Source organism: Trifolium pratense, linkage group LG4 (assembly GCF_020283565.1).
Source record: "Trifolium pratense cultivar HEN17-A07 linkage group LG4, ARS_RC_1.1, whole genome shotgun sequence".
Taxonomy (NCBI): Eukaryota; Viridiplantae; Streptophyta; class Magnoliopsida; order Fabales; family Fabaceae; genus Trifolium; species Trifolium pratense.
Genome location: NC_060062.1, coordinates 26,110,846 through 26,131,033, shown reverse-complemented (window position 1 = coordinate 26,131,033; position 20,188 = coordinate 26,110,846). Strand labels below are relative to the sequence as shown.

Below are 20,188 nucleotides of genomic sequence, written 5' to 3'. Positions count from 1 at the left end.
TTTGTTATGGTGTTTAGTAGCTAAACCCCATCAGGGTTAGGTCAAGTAGATGAACTCTCATAAAAATGTTTGAGAACATGTAATCTGATTATTCCCAAGTCTATATACAAATTGTTATTCATTTATTATCTATCAGTATTTGTATTTATCGTTTTATACACTAGCATATATGAACATACGCATATTCTGTTAGTAACTAGGGTCGAAGTGGATATCGTGACACATCTAAGACTTCAGAAACAAAGGGATACTATAACCCACTTACAGGAGACCATTAAATTCAGTATCTACGGTGAGGTTAGAGATTAAGAATTACACATAGCTAAATTCTGTACTGATATTAGGGAACCAGTTACGCTAGAGAACTTGTTAAATTAGGAACCTAGAAAGGTAGGGATGCCTATTGCAGGCTGAACCCGTTAAGGGTAAGGACACCAAATAACGAAGGCTAAACCTAGTTTGATTGATTTACCCTAAGCAGATTACAATAGAAGTAGGTATAGCTAAACTAAGCTTACTTTAATAGAAATTAATCTCCAGATAATACGTCATTAGTAAGCAGATATAGCGCCAATTACCAAGCAGGAATGGGGGAGGAATTCGAAAAGTACTTAACCACTTGTTCTCAGCTAAAACTCAACTCTTTATTACAACTGCTCTTTTCTTTAATTGTTATTTATTGTTATTTGTCAAAACCCCCTTCCAAAAAAAAAATGAATGCAAAACTTTTTACTTTAAGTTACTTTTAAGAGCATTAATTCATAATCAAACTAATAACCTTGACACAATCCATGTGGAGACGATAACTTACTACTTTATTACTTGGTAGCGATTATGTATACTTGCAGAACCACCGTCAACATTTTTCATAAATATAAATATAATCCTTTTGGTCAATATGACTACACATATTATTATTATTATTATTATTATTATTATTATTATTATTATTATTATTATTATTATTATTATTATTATTATTATTATTATTATTATTATTATTATTATTATTATTATTATTATTAAAAATAATAAGGTAATTAACAAGAGGGAGAGAGAGGCCCAAACCCCAACTTGCCCCCTGCCCAAATTTGTCGCTGCTCAAAATACTATATAAACTTTTATAGATATATAGATTATTTAATTAAATCTAACTAACTCCATATTTTTTTAGTAGAAGACACTATTCTAAATTTCTGATGATGATTTTTCATCACTCAACCAAACAAAGTTAAGTTTAAAGAGAGAACGGTCAATTCAAGACTAATATATTAGTTGAGAGAACGCTTCTATGTTCTAAGTGAGACTCCTATCAATACAACACACAAAGGTTAGGAGTATAAACCTAAAATGAGAGCTCAAAACAAAATACTAAGTAGGAGAAATCTTTGACTTTAAAGATTCTTAATTTTTTATTTTAATTGAAAAAATATCAATTAAGCAAATTTTTTTATATTTATTAATTATTTTAACGACTAATTTTATCAAACAATAAATTTAATTAGCTAATTTATTATCAAGTAACTTATCCACAATTTACTATAAGTTCATCCACTGGATATATATATATATATATATATATATATATATATATATATATATATATATATATATATATATATATATATATATATGATCAAAGTACAACGGTGTAACATTTGAGTAATGTTACACCGCTCAATAATGCTTTAACGAATACAAATTTTACAAAATCCACCGTTGGATTGAAAATTTATATCGTATAGATCATCTATGTTGAATTGTATAAAAATTTAAAATCGTTTGATATGTTTTTGAGATAGATCAAGATTAACGATATTCAATAAAAATGCATAAACCATTAATCTTCATCGGTCTCAATAACATATCAAACGATTTTAGATTTTTGTAAAATTTAACATGGATGATCTATACGATATAAGCTTTCAATCCAATGGTGGATTTTGTAAAATTTGTATTCGTTAAAGCGTTATTGAGCGGTGTAACATTACTCAAATGTTACACCGGTGTAATTTGATCCCTCCTCATATATATATATATGGGTCAAGATCAAATGACACAAACTAGTTTGACACCAAATGTTACACCTCTCAATAACATTTTAACCGATATAAATTTTATAAAATCTATCGTTGGATTGAAAGTTTATATCATATAGATCATTTGTGTAAAATTTCAGACAAATCCAAAATCATTTGATATGCTATTGCGACACATAAAGATTAACGACATATATAAAAAAAGACGCAAACCGTTAATTTTGATGTATCTCAATAACATATCAAATAATTTTGGATTTGTCTGAAGTTTTACATAAATGATCTATATGATATAAACTTTCAATCCAACGGTAGATTTTATAAAATGTATATCGGTTAAAACGTTATTGAGAGGTCTAACATTTGGTGTCAAACTAGTTTGTGTCATTTGATCCTGACCCTATATATATATATATATATATATATATATATATATATACACTTACAATCGGGTGGGGATTATCTCATGTGACATTACCATCCTGTTAAATCTCACCCCTTGATTTAGGTAGGAGAGAGAGAGGAAAAACAAAAAATGGTGGATTGAAAGGTGGGGATACACACTTTAGCCCCTGCAGTGATATTTCTATTGGAGAGAAACATTTCCTCTCACTTCACAACCTGTTTCAAATGTGTTGTTACGAAAGCAACATATAAATCCCCAATAAAACCAACCAATTATATGCTTGACTGATAACACCACCAACTAATTATGAAGTTCAAATTTAAAAAAAATAAAATTTTAATATTAATAAATCATACACAATTCATTCATTCTCATGTATTAAATATGTCTCTTGAAGTCATGCATATCAATCACCAAAACCATCGATAACCAATTATTACATGCATAACACCATCAATATATTATAATTAATTCTTCTTGATTTTCATGTAATACTACATGCATAATAATTCTATTGATCTTTTTTTTTTGTACTTTTTTCTTTTCTTTCATCTTTTTTTCTTAATTAGCAAAAATAAAAGATAATTGTGCAACTTTACGAAGAACATTGCTACTATAAAAACAAAAATATCCATCCTCTAACTATAAACAATACTATAAAAAGCAAATTTATCTTCATCCAATATTTGTACATATTATATGCATTTCTAAAAAATATTTGGTGCCTCTTAAATATGGGGCTCTTGGCAGTCGTTAATGTCGAATCGTTCTCATGGCTGTCATTTGCCTTTGTGTATTTGCTAAGTTATTTGTGTCCCGTGCCTATTTGTCTTCATGTATTTGTGTCCCGTGCCTATGGTGAATTTTAAAAAATTCTTAACTTTTGTAAAAAAAAAAAAACTTTTTATAGTATTTTAAACATGCTTGAAAAAAAAAAAATCAAAAATTAAAAGTTTAAGATTAATGAAACAATTTTAAAAATTTTGAAAATTAACAAGAATTAAAACTGAATACCTACAAATTTTGTAGGGACTAAAACATATCACCTTTTTTATAACAATATGTTGAAAAACGAGAAAGCTGCACTGGGACTTAGAATTCAACAACTGGAGGTCGATGTTAATGACTAAAGGCAGAACAATAAAATCATATGGTCCAAGAAATGTCCCAAGAAACCCAAAACAACATAATCAAGTGCTAGCTGATGCAAATGAACCAGAAGTGCCAGTAGTTTCACATTTTCATAAGTTTCATATTTGTGTTTTGGTGAATTAGCACTTTGTAAATGTAAATGCATGATATTTTTTTTGTTAGAATTATAATTCCTCATTCTCAGCAGATTGAAACCATAGTTTGGTGACTATAGTTTGGGTACTAACCTCATCGCTTTTTAGGATGCGAAACTTTTTACACTCTAAGTAGCTAGTGACAATATTTTTATGCAAACACAACGTCTGCACCCCCTAGATAAAAAAAATCATGCAAAAAAAGAGTTTGCATTCTAGAATGCGAACTCAGTTCGTAGTTTGCATCCTAGAAAGCGAACTCGGTCTGTAGTTTGCATGCAAAAAAAAAATCTCTAATTTTTGCTATTTACATACACACTTGCATTTTAAATAGCTAGCGTAGGCGATAATTTGAAAATATCAGGGGGCGCGCATGTGATACGAGGGTGCGAGAAGAAAAAACCTTGTAGTTTTGAATGTTAAAAGCTCATGTTTTGTTTAACCCACAACGAGTAGAGTTTTTCTTCTCGCACCCACCGACACATGCGTGCCCTCTGATGTTCTCAATTTACCTCTATCGCTACTTATGATGCGAGTGTGAAAAATTGCAAAAATTGAAAAACCACATTTCGCATTCTAGGATGCAAATTGGTTCACAAAAATAATTTTTTTTTTATCTCCTTCATCTTATAAGGCAGTAATACTATGAATTAAATTGTATTAATATTAAGAAATTACATGTTACATATATAGTAAAACTGATGCACCAAATAAAAAAAAAATTATACACACAAATATAATTCCTTCCATCGTACAAAAAATTTTGTTATTTAAATTCCTATTAATTGTTTTTATTCCTCATAACACAGCCAACATATATAGCCACAATTATCATTATAAGCCATAATTAATTTTTTTTTTGAGAAATAAATTATTTAATTATTTTTCTTGCGTTTTGGTCAAATCATTTTAAAGGGAATCATTTCTTTTATTGCCTCAATTAATCAAATTGAATTTGTTGCTTTATTTTATAGACTATGTCAAATTGATCGCACTCTAAATAATGAACTGTGTTTCAGTTTGCACTTTAGGTAGCGAACTGTGTTTCAGTTCAGACTCTACGTAGCGAGTCACAATATTTTATACTCAACACAACGTCTGCGCCCCATAAAATCATGAGTAAAAAAAATAGTTCATTTTCTAGAATGCAAACTCTTTTTTTCATAATATTTTCATTCATGGGAGAGCATACGTTGAGTTTGAATATAAAATATTGTCGCTCGCTACCTACTTAGAGTGCGAAAAGTGCTCACATCCTAAAAAGTAGGAGGATTAGTGTGACCATTTTAGGAGGTTACTGAATAATAATTTCAGGGGCACAAAAAGTAAAACTCCAACAATTATTTATTTATTTTTTTCACAAAAAATATTGTCCCGTATTGAGATATTAGGACATTACTATTCTCAACTCCAAATATCAATTTTGATGTATTAATTTGGAAAAACTACTGTACAAAATTTATGTGATTTAGTTGGGTGCTTCTAAATAATTTTTGCTGCCCAAATGTGCCCAATTAATATAGAAGTCTTTTGAGTAGTGGATAGGAAAAACAGTGCCTCAAATTTTGTAGGCAATATAAAGATTCACAAGGCTAATTTGTTCAACCCGAAGAATCTTACTTATAGGAATTATATTTATCTGTTCGTAATCATCATTTTCTGTAATAGTTTTTTTAAGACCCATTAATTAATTTTGTCAAAAGAAAAAAGACCGATTAATTAATAATGTCCTGGTAGCTAAGTTAAACTTATAGGAATGACCTTTTTCTTAGAATATTGCACAAATTCGTTTTAGCTCATTGTGATTTTTCAATCTCATAGCTCATCCAAACATGCATTAATAAAATAATCTACACAATTTAGCTTCTTCAAAAAAAAAAAATAATAATCTACACATACAAGTAATGATTTTGTTCACTATTTTTTTTTGTTAAGTTTGTATACAAATATTGGAAAAATTGTAAATATAAATTTCATTATTTTAAGTACACTTTTCATTAAAAAAAAATTATTTTACAAAATTGAGATCATTTAAATTTTAAACTCAAATTTACAAACACACCTCTTGTGGTTTGGCTGACATGAAATTAGATCATATCCTTGAAAGATCACATATATGAACAAAGCAAGATACACATTCTTTTTTAAATTTACAAAAAAATACTAGTCGAACCAAAAACTCTTTAGGCTGAAACTAATGTCCAGCATCTATGCACTCCTTTGAGGCTCAAACATGTCGGACCCGGATTCACTGCTGTTTTCCACAGCTATCAATCTTAGTATTGAATTTAGATCAGACGGTTCAGATTAAATACACAGCTAAATGATCTTATTTCATTGATTTAGATTGGACGGCTTACAACTGCAAATGCGTCAGTAAATCCATTTCCAAACATGTCACATATAGGATCTGGTAACAAAAATTTATGTATTTCTGTATCTGCATCAGCAACAGTCAAAACATCCACATAACTGCTTATGATACTTTTTATTCTTAATCCCTTCGTCTCTATCACATTCCTCTGCTTAGAAAAATATTCATTTCTTTTGGTAGAATCTTCACCATCTCTGCTAAACGAGAACATCATTGGTAATCACATACTTTGTAACCAAATACTGTATAAATAAAAATTACTAAATACATACTAATTAAGAATGTTAGTTACTCAATTAATTTTCTTGTTGTAACAAAAAACATAATTGAAACCAAGACATTGAGCTTGGGGGTTGTTAATGAGCTCCCCTATGACAAATCATTCGGGAGGGAGAATCCGAATTCAATTCCCAATGAAAACAATTTTTGGTCAGATTTTACTTTCCTCGCGGCCGAACTCTGGATTATCGGGATCCATTCCCCCGAGAACCAGAGGGTTACGAAAAATAAAAATAATTATATTCATCCTTTAAGCCAAAGAAACCTTAGATATCTTAGAAACAACATTTGTGATTTTTTTCAACTATTATCTAGGATATATGAGTGGAGCTTAATACCTCATCATCAATGAAGACCAATCTCTAAATCCAGCATCAACAAGATGATTGATGGTGACATTTTGGTCTTTAACTGCTTCTCTTGATAACAAAATTATAGACCAACCACTAGCTTGAAGGTTCATGTATAATCTTAACATAAGCATGAGCTTTAACTTCTTTGCCTCTAAGGTACAATTGCTAATGGTGCTATAACCCAAAAAAAACTTTGTCAAGTTATTGCTAACAATATATGCAAATCTACATCAAGCTAGATTAGCTACATATTAAAATGTATAATTATTGCATTTGTGATTTTATAGTAAGAAATATAAATTAGTAAACTTGTGCAAGTTGGAATAATAAACCATTTATAAAAACAGATGAAGACACCAATATTCTAGCTGTCCTAGATCCAAGCATTATCTAGAATCATGGTACATAAGTTCATGAAGATTTTGTTTTATGGATAAGCTAAAATTAGTATATTAATTATGTTAATATTTTTTTCGTACATGAAAATATTACCTTTGAAATAAATTGGATGAATTTGGATTCCATGGAAAAATTCCATCTATGTCAATCAACACCACATCAAAACCATCATCTGATGGTTTAACACCATTGAAGTAATCTTCAATCACAGATTTGGTTAAATCCAAATCTCTAGCATAGTGACCACCTTTGATATATTGTATAGCTAGGTCCTTACAAATGTTAGGAACATTATGTTGTTCCAAATTATTGAGCTTAGCATGTAGAGATTGAATTTTGCAATAACTATAGTCATCATTTATATTCCTTAGCTCAATAATTCCAGCATTGTTGTTTTGACATGATTGTAGCATCATTGCCATTGAAACCAATAAAGTGATTAATAAAAGTCCAAGAGCTGCAAATCCAGCAATGAAGATTGTTGCAGAAAATGATGTGATGTAGAATCCTGATTCCAGCACAAAACTACTCCTCATCTCTATGACCAAGAAAGAAACAGAACAATAAATAATCATCAAAATTGTACTAAAATAACAACTTTGAGTATAACAAAAAATATGATCAATTAGTTGAATTTGAATGTAAAACAAATCAATTGTTGTTTGGTCTATGAATTTAATAAAATTCCAAAAAGATTTCGGAATAAGAAAATTCTCGATCAGACTAGTCTTTTCGAGATCGATTTGCAGGCTAAATTGATTGATCCAAAAAGACTAATATATGATCGAGAATTTTCAATATATTTTTTTTCCAAAGACTAAAACGATGATTCATTCGTGAACAGAATCTACCAAAAGTTGTTCGGGAGAACCTGAGTTCTAGAGGGTTACACACTAAAAAAAAAAAACTAACAAAGGTGATAATAATTGTTGATCATACCAGAACCAGCTGAGAGACTCCTTGTAGAATACATATGTTCATGTCCATAAGCAGACATAATTTCAGAATCGAAGGGTTGTCCTGAAATTTTAGAGAAAATTGATCATTGTTCATAATATCATCAATTTCAATGATAAAATGAACAAAACTCATACAAGTTTCCAAGGCCTAACCACATGGCTTCACATCACAATCATCCAGCACAATAGAAAACAACCTTAATTGTACTAAATAAAAAAGTAGAAAGTAGAAACTGACCCCAAAAAAATGAAGTTTGTTGTATTATTATCCCAACAAGATTCTAATAGAACATGACCAACATCAACAAAGAAATTAAGAAACCATGTTGTGAACATGTGGAGTTAAGCCGGTGATTTGGGAAGGTTGTGAGAGAAAAGAGACACATAGGAAAGACATTATTATTATTATTAGTAGTAGTCCTATGAATTATGATGATGTGACAAATTGAATTATGGATGATAGATAGTATTTTAAATAGAATAATGTACAGCTAAGCCTTTTAAATCTTAACATGATTGGAGAGTGACATATTTTATTATTGTAGCATAAATAGAAAAAATTGCCAATCTTATCTAGAATAGAATACCATAATCATAGTTAAAATTGTGATGAAATTAAATTCTAAAATCATCTAATTTTCTAGAATTATTTCTCAATGGATCTGAAAATTCTCTATAGTGGACAAAATATGTATTTATATGCAATTTTTTATTATTATTTTGATACGATATATTAGATAGTTTAAATTATACGCTAACAAAATCAGTAAAAACAGACCATTAATTTGAGATTAAATAGTTGAGATCGAAAATTGTGTGACGCTACCAACTATGTATTTTCCTCGATTGTTAACCACCGACATTCTTCTACTTTGATAAAACATTTCACTAAATTAAGTAGAGTAAATCACCAATTCACCCATGAAATTGAGGTTTGTTGAAATTAAGTTCTAAAATTATCTAATTTTAGAACCATTTTTTCGAAAGGTATGAATTCTCTTTAGTGGACAAAATATGCATTTACACACTTTTCTTCATCTCAACCGTTAATTTCACATCAAATAATTTACATTATGCACCGACAAAATCATTATTAAATCATATTAATCGTTATTTTAAGATTAAAAGATTTAGATCGAAAATTATGTGATGCTACAAGCTATGTCTTTACTTCAATTTCAATCAACGACCTTCTTCTACTTTGGTAAAACATTTCACTGAATAAATTAAGTAAATCACCAATTCAAATTGTAGGGTTGGCCACCTCTACTATCATTTTCCTCTTGTAGTTCCAGTACCATCACATGTGTTGTGTTTTACTAACTTATGTAATTGTCTCACCAACCTCCAACAATTTTCCACTTTGTTAAATCACTTAAACTACATTTGACTGTTTTCCTCCACTAAAATTATAATAATAACTAGTAATCTTTAAAAAATGCAAATGATTATCTAGAAATAAGATTAAGATTCAAGACTAATATGAAGTAGATAACAATAAAAATAAAACTGTACATGACACGATGTCACTCTCTAGGTAGTAGCTCCCACGAGCTTGCGTTGAATGCTGAAATATAATTACACTTGGAGCCACTTGGCAATACTCCAATGGTGGGGTAAAGGAAATAGTGGCTAGATTCTAGATTCCAAGAGTACGATGTAATGTATAAAAATTAAAGAGAATAATTTATAAATAATAATGCACATAGTCCACATTCCTCAATCCACTTGGTGCAATTAGAAGGGTTCCCTTCCAAATGCAATCAACATCATTCATAGATCAGTTAACAAAGACAGAAATTGGAATTATGAACGGGATGTTTTGCAAAAATTACTACGAATTGGCATCTTTTTCATTTCTTAAAAAAAAAAACAAAGACCATGTTACTATCGTTTTTTTTTTTGACAAAACTACATTACTATCGTTTTAAATAATGAAAATATCATTTATTTTAGTTTTTTTTTGTCAATTAATTCGGTGGTTAGAATTTTACTTTTGAGGTGAATAATAAGTGAATATATTAATTAAGATTAAAATTCAATCCATATATATAATATTATAGTACAAAGTTATGTTCACATGACATGGAGAGTATGAAAAATTCTCTTCCCCCTCTCCTCTGGGCGGAATTTCCATTTATGCCCTTGCGTAAAAATATTGGAACACATTTTCCAAATATTTTTTGCTGTTAAAAATAATATTTAAAATGAGAAAACTTCGGAAAACACGGAAATTCGAGGGAGAAAATAGAGTCATAGGGAGGAAGAGAATTCTTCTAAGTATTCTAAGTCTTAATACCTACCCAATTTAAAGATAAATAATCAAAGTCACTCGATTAACTTTTTTTTTGTCGTATAATCTAGTGGCTAGAAATTCCACCTTAAAGTGGATAAGTAGAATGCTCAGGGTTCGAACCCCGACTTCCTACATATATAATGCAACGTCCCTGTCAACTAAGTTAAACTCACATACTGGACCACTCGATTAACTTTATTCAATAACAAATAATAATGAGACAAAAAAGATTCATTATTATAGGATTTTTTTGTTGTTGTCAAGTAGCCTAATTGAAATTCCACCTTTAAAGATGGTAAGTGGAGTGTCCGGGTTCGAACCCTAGCTCCTGCATATAAAATGCTGATGTCCTTACCAATTGAGCTAAGCTCATGAAGACTATAGGAGATACTCTTGTACTATTTTATTTATTAATTATAATATCTAGCGATAAAAATTTACCCCTTAAATGAATAAGTTAGGGATCTCAGTTCAAACTCCAACACCTTACATATTGCAACTTCCCTACCAACGAAGGGTTATGCTCAGAGCATGATATTCTTGTATTCTTCTCTTTCCAAAAATAAAAATTCAACTCTTTCACTCTTATTACTAACTATTAATATTGTTCACTACTTCACTGCATTTAACATTCAGTCTTAGATCCATCCAGAATAACATAAATAATGGACCAAGTAATTTTGAATTGGAAAACTTGCCAGCTATAACAAATCGATAACGATTCTCATACTATAGAAATTGCTGTCACAAAAAAATGGTTGGAGAACAGAACAGACACTGTCTATTTCAAAATTTGAACCAGCAAAACTTGATTCCCAATGTTTGCTATTACAACCAGAGAAGAAGAAAAAGGTACATTCATATCTAGATATGCTTTAAGAATATGTCTCCTTTTCTTTTTTTACAAAACACAATGTTGTATAATTAATTAAATTTCAAAATTGTTTTGCTTAATTACCTTTGTCAAAAATAACCACATACAAACATGTAAAAATGAAATATTATAGCTAATTCTTTCACATACACTGAACCAAATAAAAACACATAAAAATTGAATTGTAACCATGTCACTAGTACCAAGTATCCACCGACTTAGCCGGTAGGGTTGGGAATAGGCCAGGCGGCCTACAGGGGCCTTCGGCCTGGCCTGTATAAGCCTGGTATGGCCTGGTTATTAAAAATGCCAGGCTTAGGCTTTGAAAACGGCCTGTTTACATAAATAGGCCAGGCTTAGGCTTCTAAAAAGGCCTACGAAGCCTGATAGGCCGGCCAGTTTATAATAATTATTATTTATATAATATTATTATTTATATCTTATAAAAAAAATATTATTTATAATAATTATTATTTTTCGTAATCGTATTTGTTATTTTATTAGTGTTTAATTATTGTGTTAATCATATTATTAGCTTTTTCTTAATGTTGTAGAAATTATAAAAATTTAAATATGAACTTTTTAAGGCCTGTTTAGCCTATTTAAAAAAACTATATAGAGGAGATTTAATGTAACACAGGCTTTTAAACAGGCTACAAGGCCAGGCCAAGCTTTTAAAAGGCTCAGGCCAGGCCAAAAAAATTAACATTTGATAGGCCGCAGGTCAGGCTCAGGCCTAAAAAAAAATCGTAGGCCAGGCTTAGGCCTGTCAAGGCCTGGCCTGTTCCCAACCCTATTAGCCGGAGACTAATCTCCATTGTGGCGTCGAGCTAGCAACATTTAATGGAATCTCCCCTTCCAACAATATTTTTTCCTATCTACAACGCCAGAACTCAAAAACCTTGCTTAAGGGGTTCGAATCCAGTTCCACTCAGATAAACATGTTGAAATCCAAACACAACGATTCTAAGCGAAATTTACTTTTCTAAATGCATTTAAAATACTTGAGATATTTGGAAAATTGATTTCAGAAATTCTGTTATTTTCGAATCGATTCACAAAATGTTATGGTCAGAATTCTGCCATTCTAGTTTTATGCTTCTGTCAGACCTATGTTCTTATCAAGGCCTAACTTACAAATTCAACGATACAATTTACCTATCAGTCAAAAATTAAATCCTCAACATCATTCTACATCACTGTGGTTTTTCATAGTAACTGAATATCATGCCTTTTTTTTCAAAAATGGAACAACTTATCCGAAGGTTCGTTTTCCGACCGACGATCATTGATGGTGAGGATATCAGGTCACAAAATTGCACAAGCAGTAAAGTAGTCTCGCTAATTAATCAAAATCTCTGTAGGAATGTTTCGAGTTTCAACCACTTGTTTCCTAGATTACCTCAGTTTAAAATATTGTTCACTTCATGTTCTACAGTTCTGGCCAATTCAACGGCTGATCCAACGTAAGTGTGTGGTGTTAACTTTAAGAGATAGGTCTTTGCATCATGTGGAATATCTAAGCCTTCAATGAAGTCTCTTATGCTCTCTTTGGTAATTGCTTTCCCTCTTGTTAGCGCTTTTAACTTTTCGTAAGGCTCGGGAACACCATATCTTCGCATAACCTAAATAAAGATTTGCAAACTATTATTATTGCAGAGTATTAAAAGGTTGATGGCAAGCTGTCAAACCAAAAGAAATAGAACTGTTCAACAAAAAAAGTCCAGTTCAGTTCAGTCCCGTCACAGTTAGGTTAGGTTTTTGGTTTTTGCAACAGTCCTAACTCCTGATTATTATAAGTTAATAATAGCAATTCAGTTCAGTTCAAAAAAGTAGAATTCGTTCTTCTTTTTTTTTTTTTTTTGTAAAGGTAGTTCCGGTTCTGTTTCAATACAGTTTTACAAAACTATTATAATGGTTCAGTTTGGTTTCTTTCCTGAACTGAATCATGAGCAGTCCTAAAATGAAGAATGCATCAAATAATCAAGCACACTAATATCTTTGCAAATTTATAAAAAAAAAAAAAAAAATTAAAAAAGACTCGATAGCATTTGGAATTGTGGAAAGTATATACTCAAATTCCAAACTAGATATGCAAGCCTCTTTCTTTCCCACCGTAATGTGATGTCAACTAGTAAGTAGTAAATTTAGTCAAAAAAAAAAAAAAAACTAGTAAGTAGTAAATTATATCGTTGAAAAGACTTAGAAAAAATGTCTCCTTATGTTCTACCAAGCACACAAGCACATAGAGTACTGAAGCACCACAATGCATTCAATATGATATAAAAAAGATTAAACAAGATAACCACATAAAAACAGAAGATATACATACCGTCTGGATTGGTTCAGCAAGCACCTCCCAGCACTGGTCCAAGTCTTCGCTCAAGCGAGCTTCATTGACCTAAATTGTGAATTGCAAGTTATAACGTTTACAAGAAAGCTCAATGAATGAAACAAAGCATTTTTTTTTTCTTCTCAAGATTTAATAGGAAAACATGAGAAACTTCGACATTGTACATACAATCCTCCTCATATAAACTGTATGTATACTAATAACTACAATGAATCTAATATTTTAGTCAACAAAATGTATAATGCACTGTTGCAAAAAAAAAAATATAATGCATAATAATAATGGTTTGTTATCATGTCAAATAATTATGCATAAACTAAGAGAAAAGTAACACAAATCAAATGTTGGATGGCATATACCTGAAGCTTCCCTATTCCTTGAAGTGTGCTTTTATACGCAAGAAGAGAATAACCAAAATTGACACCCATGTTCCTTAAGACAGTTGAATCAGTCAAATCCCTCTGCAAAACACAAAAAGCACAAACTTAAATCTAAGAGCTACTGTAAGGATTAATTTCGAGAAGATGTAAGTGTAAAATCTTGTCAATATCATAGTTTAGAATAATACCAATACAATAATGATCAGAATAAAACAAAGAACAGTAAAAATTAAACTAAGGTCTTGCCTGCCAACGTGAAATCGGTAACTTCATGCTTAGATGAGAAAAACCTCCATTAGCCACACCTAAATTGCCTTCACTGTTCTCAAAATCAATGGGGTTCACTTTGTGAGGCATAGTTGATGATCCAATCTCACCAGCCTTAGTGATCTGCAAAACAAGTTTTGAAAATGAAAAGCCATTATTGTTTCTTGAGGAAAAAGAAAGCACGGCACCGTATTCTAATCATAGATATGTATTAGAAAACTCACCTGCTTAAAGTAGCCCAAAGAAATATAGCCCCATACATCTCTATCAAAGTCAATTAATATATTGTTGAATTGGATGAATGAATGAAAAATCTTTGCCATGTAGTCATGAGTTTCAATCTGTTAATCAAGTGGAGTAATATAATCAGAAGGAATCATAAAGTTACCATCTCGCACACAAGTTGGTAGTGCGATCTCGCTAACAAGAGTTTCACCGATAAAACAACAATTGATGAAAAATTCTACCACAATGGATTTGCGCTTAACAAAGGACATGGAACAAGTCTTTTAAAAATTATGTGGCTGCATAGAAATGTGTTCAACTAGAATAGAACAAAACGAGGAATTTTTTTTAAATAACACACCTGAGCAACATAAGGATTAAAGCTTAATCCAAGAGACTGTACAAACTCTTGTGCAATGCCAGGCCAGTTAACATCAGGATATGCAGAAAGATGTGCATTGTAATTGCCAACTGCGCCGGCAAATTTCCCCAAAATTTCAACCTGAGACAGCTCCTTCCTTTCTCTGCTTAGTCTCACAGCAAATATTGCCATTTCCTTCCCCAAAGTTGTTGGTGAAGCTGGCTGAAGAATATCACAGAAAAATCAACAAGTTCACTGAAGTCGGTTTAATAATGACGTTATGGCAAGTGGCAACTAATAAAATTGAAGTACAATAATGTTGATGAACTGAACTAGTTGCTGAGTCGGCATTATTTGCAATATCCCAATATTATAATCAACAATAATACATTGATTTCTAAATAGTCAAGTAATGCAGAAATCAACTAACCTGGCCATGAGTGCGAGAAAGCATAGAGATATGAGCATTGTCTTTGGCCATTGTACACAAAGCTTTGATAATTTTATCCATGACAGGAAAAATAACAGAATTCATTGCTTCTTTCAGCATCAAAGCATGAGCAAGGTTATTTATATCCTCGGAAGTGCAAGCAAAGTGGAAAAACTCAAGCACCTGTTGAAAAAAAATTGTTCAAAATCTATACAATCCCACAAAGGGCCTGTTTGGATTATCTTATTTGAACTTATCTACTGGTATAAACATAAAACACTTGTGAGAGCTTATGGAAACAGCTTATGACATGTCCATAAGCTGTTTTCAGTCCATAAGCTCTCTAAGATAGTTTATCAAAACAATTTATAGTTTGCATGAAAATAGTTTATACATAAGCACTTATATAGTTATATATGATAAGCACTTAATTAAGTTGTTTATCCAAACAGGCCCAAAATTCAAACAGAGTGTAATATACAATCACAAAGCACACCAAATAAAAAAAAACATAAAGTGAAAACAACAAAACTTATGGACATGTGATAAGATGTTTCCATAACTGCACAATTGCGGATGTATGGAACATAAGTCACTTGCAAGAAGGGTACAATTTGAAGATAACTGTCAATAAGCAAGAGAACAGTACTTGAAGGGTACAATTTGAAGATTTTAGAGTTAACTAACACTGTTTGGACATACATACTCAGATTGTCACAAAAGAAAAACATAAGTCCCAAACTAAGGATATTCTCTACTATAGAATTTGGCTGGTATCTAGGGATTGTATTGCTAGGTATGTCTTCTCGGTATTGAAGGAATAGTCTAACTCAAACTTACAAGAGCTTATGTAGTCCTTATTTGGTATTGCAACCTCCTGTCATTAAGGATCTATTGTTAATGGTTGACAAATGAAATGTCAATCTTTATAAAAAAAAAATTAAATAAAAACAAAATCAAAAAGTGTTTCAAGTTATTGAAGTCAAACTCAAACATCTTATAGTAATTAATTAGTATAATCGAGGTGCAATACCTGGAGCTTATGTAATAAAATCAAATATTGTTTACCGTATTATTGTTTTGAAAACTAAGAGTAATAGAATCTATTGTTACAATGATGGTTTTGAGACTAGCCTATCAGAGAAGTCAATTCCAAGCATGATTGATTTAACAGACCAAATATCTGCCAAAACTAACCAACTTAAGGATTTTGAGAGTTTGTTTTAGCTTTATATAGGTTATGACCTCAACTTCATTGGAACATATAGCTTCAAATTATGGAACATTCCAGATTACAACATGTTATTGAACAAAGAGCTTGCCTGTATTAACTTATATGAGCTAATCTACCGAATAAGCACTTTGATAAAATGCATTTTTTCAGCCAAACTTATTACTCTCTCCAACCTTCTTCTCATATCTTTATAGAATTCAATTCCAATTTCAATTTCAAACCATTCACAAGTGATGTCTGCAGAACAAGTTCTAACATTGTTAAATTCCTTCTGGTTTGAAACTACAATTCTCACCAACAAAAACCAAACCTTGATGTTAGGTTCTATAGTGAACAAAACTTGGATATCACAGGGTTTATTTTCTCTGACTCTCCATCATCAAACTCTGTCCCCTCCTCATCAAAGCTTAGAACAATCCCTTTTGAGAGAGAAATCAGAGAATTCTCAAAAGAGGAAGGTGTGCCTTATAAATTGGTGGAAATGACAGAAATACATCTCTGTTATAGATGTGCAATTTGCTATTTGGTACGAGATTTTGATTGAATTTCAGTTTTGTATTTGTTTTTATGGGATTCAATTGATCTTTTGAATCATGAATTGAGTGTATCTGGTAAATATAAATAAATATGCACTCTTTTGAAAAATTGCAAGTTCTACTTGCAAATTTGGATATAGTTTTGCTGAAGTAATTTAAATTTAATCAAATATGTATATAGTATCCTAAGTTGGACCATCGTACCAATTGGTTCATACTTTCCTACCAAAGGTCCAAAGCCCGTTGTCATAAGATATATTCGGATATATAAAATCATAAAATGCTACTTCATCTGATTGCTCCAGCTTTATACATCCAGGGCTTGACATACCTATGCTATTGGGCTATTGTTACAATAATAAACCAGATCAATTAGTCCTATTCCAGTAAGTTCAATTTGATTCGAAATTTCTATTACTCTGCAGCTCCAGGTAGCTAGCCTGAATTCACAAAGAGTTCAATACACTACTTAATCCCCAAGGTCGTTTTACAACTAAATTCCAACGACGCAATTCACATGCATCGATCATAAGCTCTCTAAGATAGTTTATCACCTGTTTGGATTAACTTATCTACGGGTATAAGCACTTATTAGAGCTTATGGAAACATCTTATCACATGTCCATAAATTGTGCTGTTTTCAACTTATTTTCATAAGCTCTCCAGAATAGCTTATGAAAACAGTTTACTTATACAATAAACACTTATATGATTATCCAAACAGACCCAAAATTCAAACAGCAAGTAATGTACAAGTACAATCACAAAACACAAAATAAATAAAAGTAAATAAACTACCTTGGCAATTTCAGCATTTGATTGGCACTTTTGTTTCAAGAAATACTCCACAGCTTTCACATCATGATTAGTAATCCTCTCAAAATTCTTAATCTCCGTAACATCATTCACACTAAAATCATCAATCAAACCTTGTAAATAAGCTTTAGCATCATCACTAAAAGCAGGAACCTCAACAATTTCACTAATTTCAGAAAGCTTCAGCAACCATTTAATCTAACAACAACATAAACACAAACGAAACATTAAAAAAACACACTTTAATCAAAAGGGTATAAAAAAACACAAACAAAATGATTAAAAAACAATTCTTTAAGCAAAGGGGTAATGAAAAATGGGTTTACCTCAACAATGACCCTATAGTAATTGAGACCATATTCACCCATGATAGGAGCCAAGTCTTTAACTTTTTCACGATAACGGCCATCAAGTGGTGATAAAGTTGTTAAAGTGGAGAGTTGGAGGTTGTTGGAGGAGTGAATTTGGGACATGGTGGCGGTGATGGGTTTGAAGGTGGTGAGAGAGGGTGAAGGGAATGAAACATGGGAAGAAGGAAAAGGGTTTGTGGGTTTTTGAGGATTGAGAAGATTGAAGGTTGTGAATTGGGTTGCGTTGGAGAGTGCCATAAGTTGGGGTTTTGAAGTGAGACTTACGGCTGCTACTACTTTCACTCTCTCTGCTTTATTTCTTCTCTTCCTCCTCCTTCTCGGAGAATATTTTATTTATTTTAATTGGGTAGAAAATGAATGAATAAACAAATAAATAAGCAAATAAAAAAAAACAAAAAAAAAACAAGTTGTAAAAGAGAAAGCAGAAACACTAACAGAGAGTGACCGAGAGAGAAAGAGAACGGCGGCCAGAGAGAGAAATCCGGCAAGAGAGAAAGTGAGAACAAGTTGTTTCGCATAAGCTCAAAAGGTCAAATTCATAAAAGGATCTTTAGGTTTAATCGGTAGTAAGAATATATTAATCTTTTTAGTTTTTTAAATTTCAAATCAAATCGTTGTCAAAAAAAAAGTTTTAGATTAAATCTTTAACTTAGTAACAATTCATGCTATTACCCTTTTAATGATCATTGCAAAAATGTTCATGTGAACGTTTAAGGAGTGATATGATATTGTACGTTTACGTGACCGTTACAAAAATGTTTAAATGGTCGTTAGCCCGTATACTATGTGACATGACATTGTACACTTACGTGGCTTTTACACAAATGTTTGTTACGTGAGATAATCTATATGTGTCTTGAAGATTGTGAATATAATTTCTTAAAATACAGATTATTCATTGAGCTTGATGAATCGTTTTTAAAGAGGAATTATGGTGGTACTATACTTGTAATCATTGGTATTTGGTAGTCATTCAATTCATCAAATACTGCCAATAGCAGCCGTTAAAGGGTAACTGCAATATAAGCATTTTTGTAACAGATAGTCATTAAAGGTGCTTTTGTTTAAGTTTTTTTTTCTTTTACCGAATATGATTAGTCTATGAAGTCTCACATCAATTACGAGATGATCTGAATATATATTTATAAAGTAAGGATAACCCTCACCTTACATGCCGATTTTTAATCTCCAAATTTGGTCTTACCGTTAACTCCCTTTAATATTAATCCGTCTGTAACAAAAAAATATAAGCAAAATTTATGAAATATTTTTACCTCTGTCTGATGTTACTTTAGTAATATTTTTACCTGATTCACACTTCAGGAAAATGATAGCATGTCAAACACATATCGTTCATGAAAAATATTCTCCTCAGAAAATTTGAGAGCCACATTTGACAATCCCTCAACAACTATGCAAATATTTACCTTTAGTCTTATTTATAAATGAAAACTTACGTCTCTGAACATATGATCAACTACTATATATGTCGGCTAAAATATAGTAGTACAAATTAAGGACATAATGCATCATCACTTTTAGCCTTTTTTAAGTAAGGTATGAGGTACACAATAATGTGATGTAGGTGTGTGTGTATTTGGGAAATGGGATATATGGAGGGATTGAATGAAACCCCTCACCCCTCTTGTTTACTAGGCTACAATGTCATTGACAATCATACATAACTTTCTAATATAGCCTTATCTTGATATTCCTTTAGTAAGTTCAGTTTTGATTTCTTCTTTGCAAAATTCATCAGGAACATTATGAACATGTTATAGCCTAATTTATCTGGATCCATAAGTCTTAGTTCAACCGATAATGTCAATATTGTTAGGTTAGACACTTTTGTCGAATTTGAATCCTGGACTTCACAGATGTGCGTGAGTTTTAGTGATATTTGTTACTTTGTTTATGGACAACAAAAAATTAGTCATTAATGAAAAATTC

The 20,188-nt window shown here is 31.2% G+C and overlaps 2 protein-coding genes across 4 annotated transcripts; both read right to left on the bottom strand.

Moving 5' to 3' along the window:
- Window positions 1–5,783: 5,783 nt before the first annotated feature.
- Window positions 5,784–8,533, bottom strand: LOC123924638 (uncharacterized protein At2g39920-like). 2 transcript variants are annotated; one of them, XM_045977594.1, is made up of 5 exons: window positions 8,249–8,533; window positions 8,076–8,156; window positions 7,230–7,674; window positions 6,723–6,911; window positions 5,784–6,299 (listed from the first exon to the last, which is right to left on the bottom strand). In XM_045977594.1, exons 2-5 carry the CDS (start codon window positions 8,131–8,133, stop codon window positions 6,074–6,076), a joined length of 918 nt encoding a protein of 305 aa, XP_045833550.1. In that variant the 5' UTR covers window positions 8,134–8,156; window positions 8,249–8,533; the 3' UTR covers window positions 5,784–6,073. The 2 variants fall into 2 exon arrangements, with proteins under 2 accessions (XP_045833550.1, XP_045833549.1); XM_045977593.1 differs by having other exon boundaries at window positions 8,334–8,532.
- Window positions 8,534–12,277: 3,744 nt separating this feature from the next.
- LOC123924173 (adenylosuccinate lyase-like) lies at window positions 12,278–18,806 on the bottom strand. Of its 2 annotated transcripts, XM_045976963.1 has the most exons (10): window positions 18,674–18,688; window positions 18,194–18,554; window positions 17,850–18,065; window positions 15,282–15,464; window positions 14,852–15,073; window positions 14,490–14,606; window positions 14,245–14,388; window positions 13,978–14,079; window positions 13,598–13,666; window positions 12,278–12,890 (listed from the first exon to the last, which is right to left on the bottom strand). In XM_045976963.1, the coding sequence occupies exons 2-10, from the start codon at window positions 18,473–18,475 to the stop codon at window positions 12,669–12,671; spliced, it is 1,557 nt and encodes a 518-aa protein (XP_045832919.1). In that variant the 5' UTR covers window positions 18,476–18,554; window positions 18,674–18,688; the 3' UTR covers window positions 12,278–12,668. The 2 variants fall into 2 exon arrangements, with proteins under 2 accessions (XP_045832919.1, XP_045832918.1); XM_045976962.1 differs by having other exon boundaries at window positions 18,194–18,806.
- Between the last annotated feature and the right edge of the window lie 1,382 nt (window positions 18,807–20,188).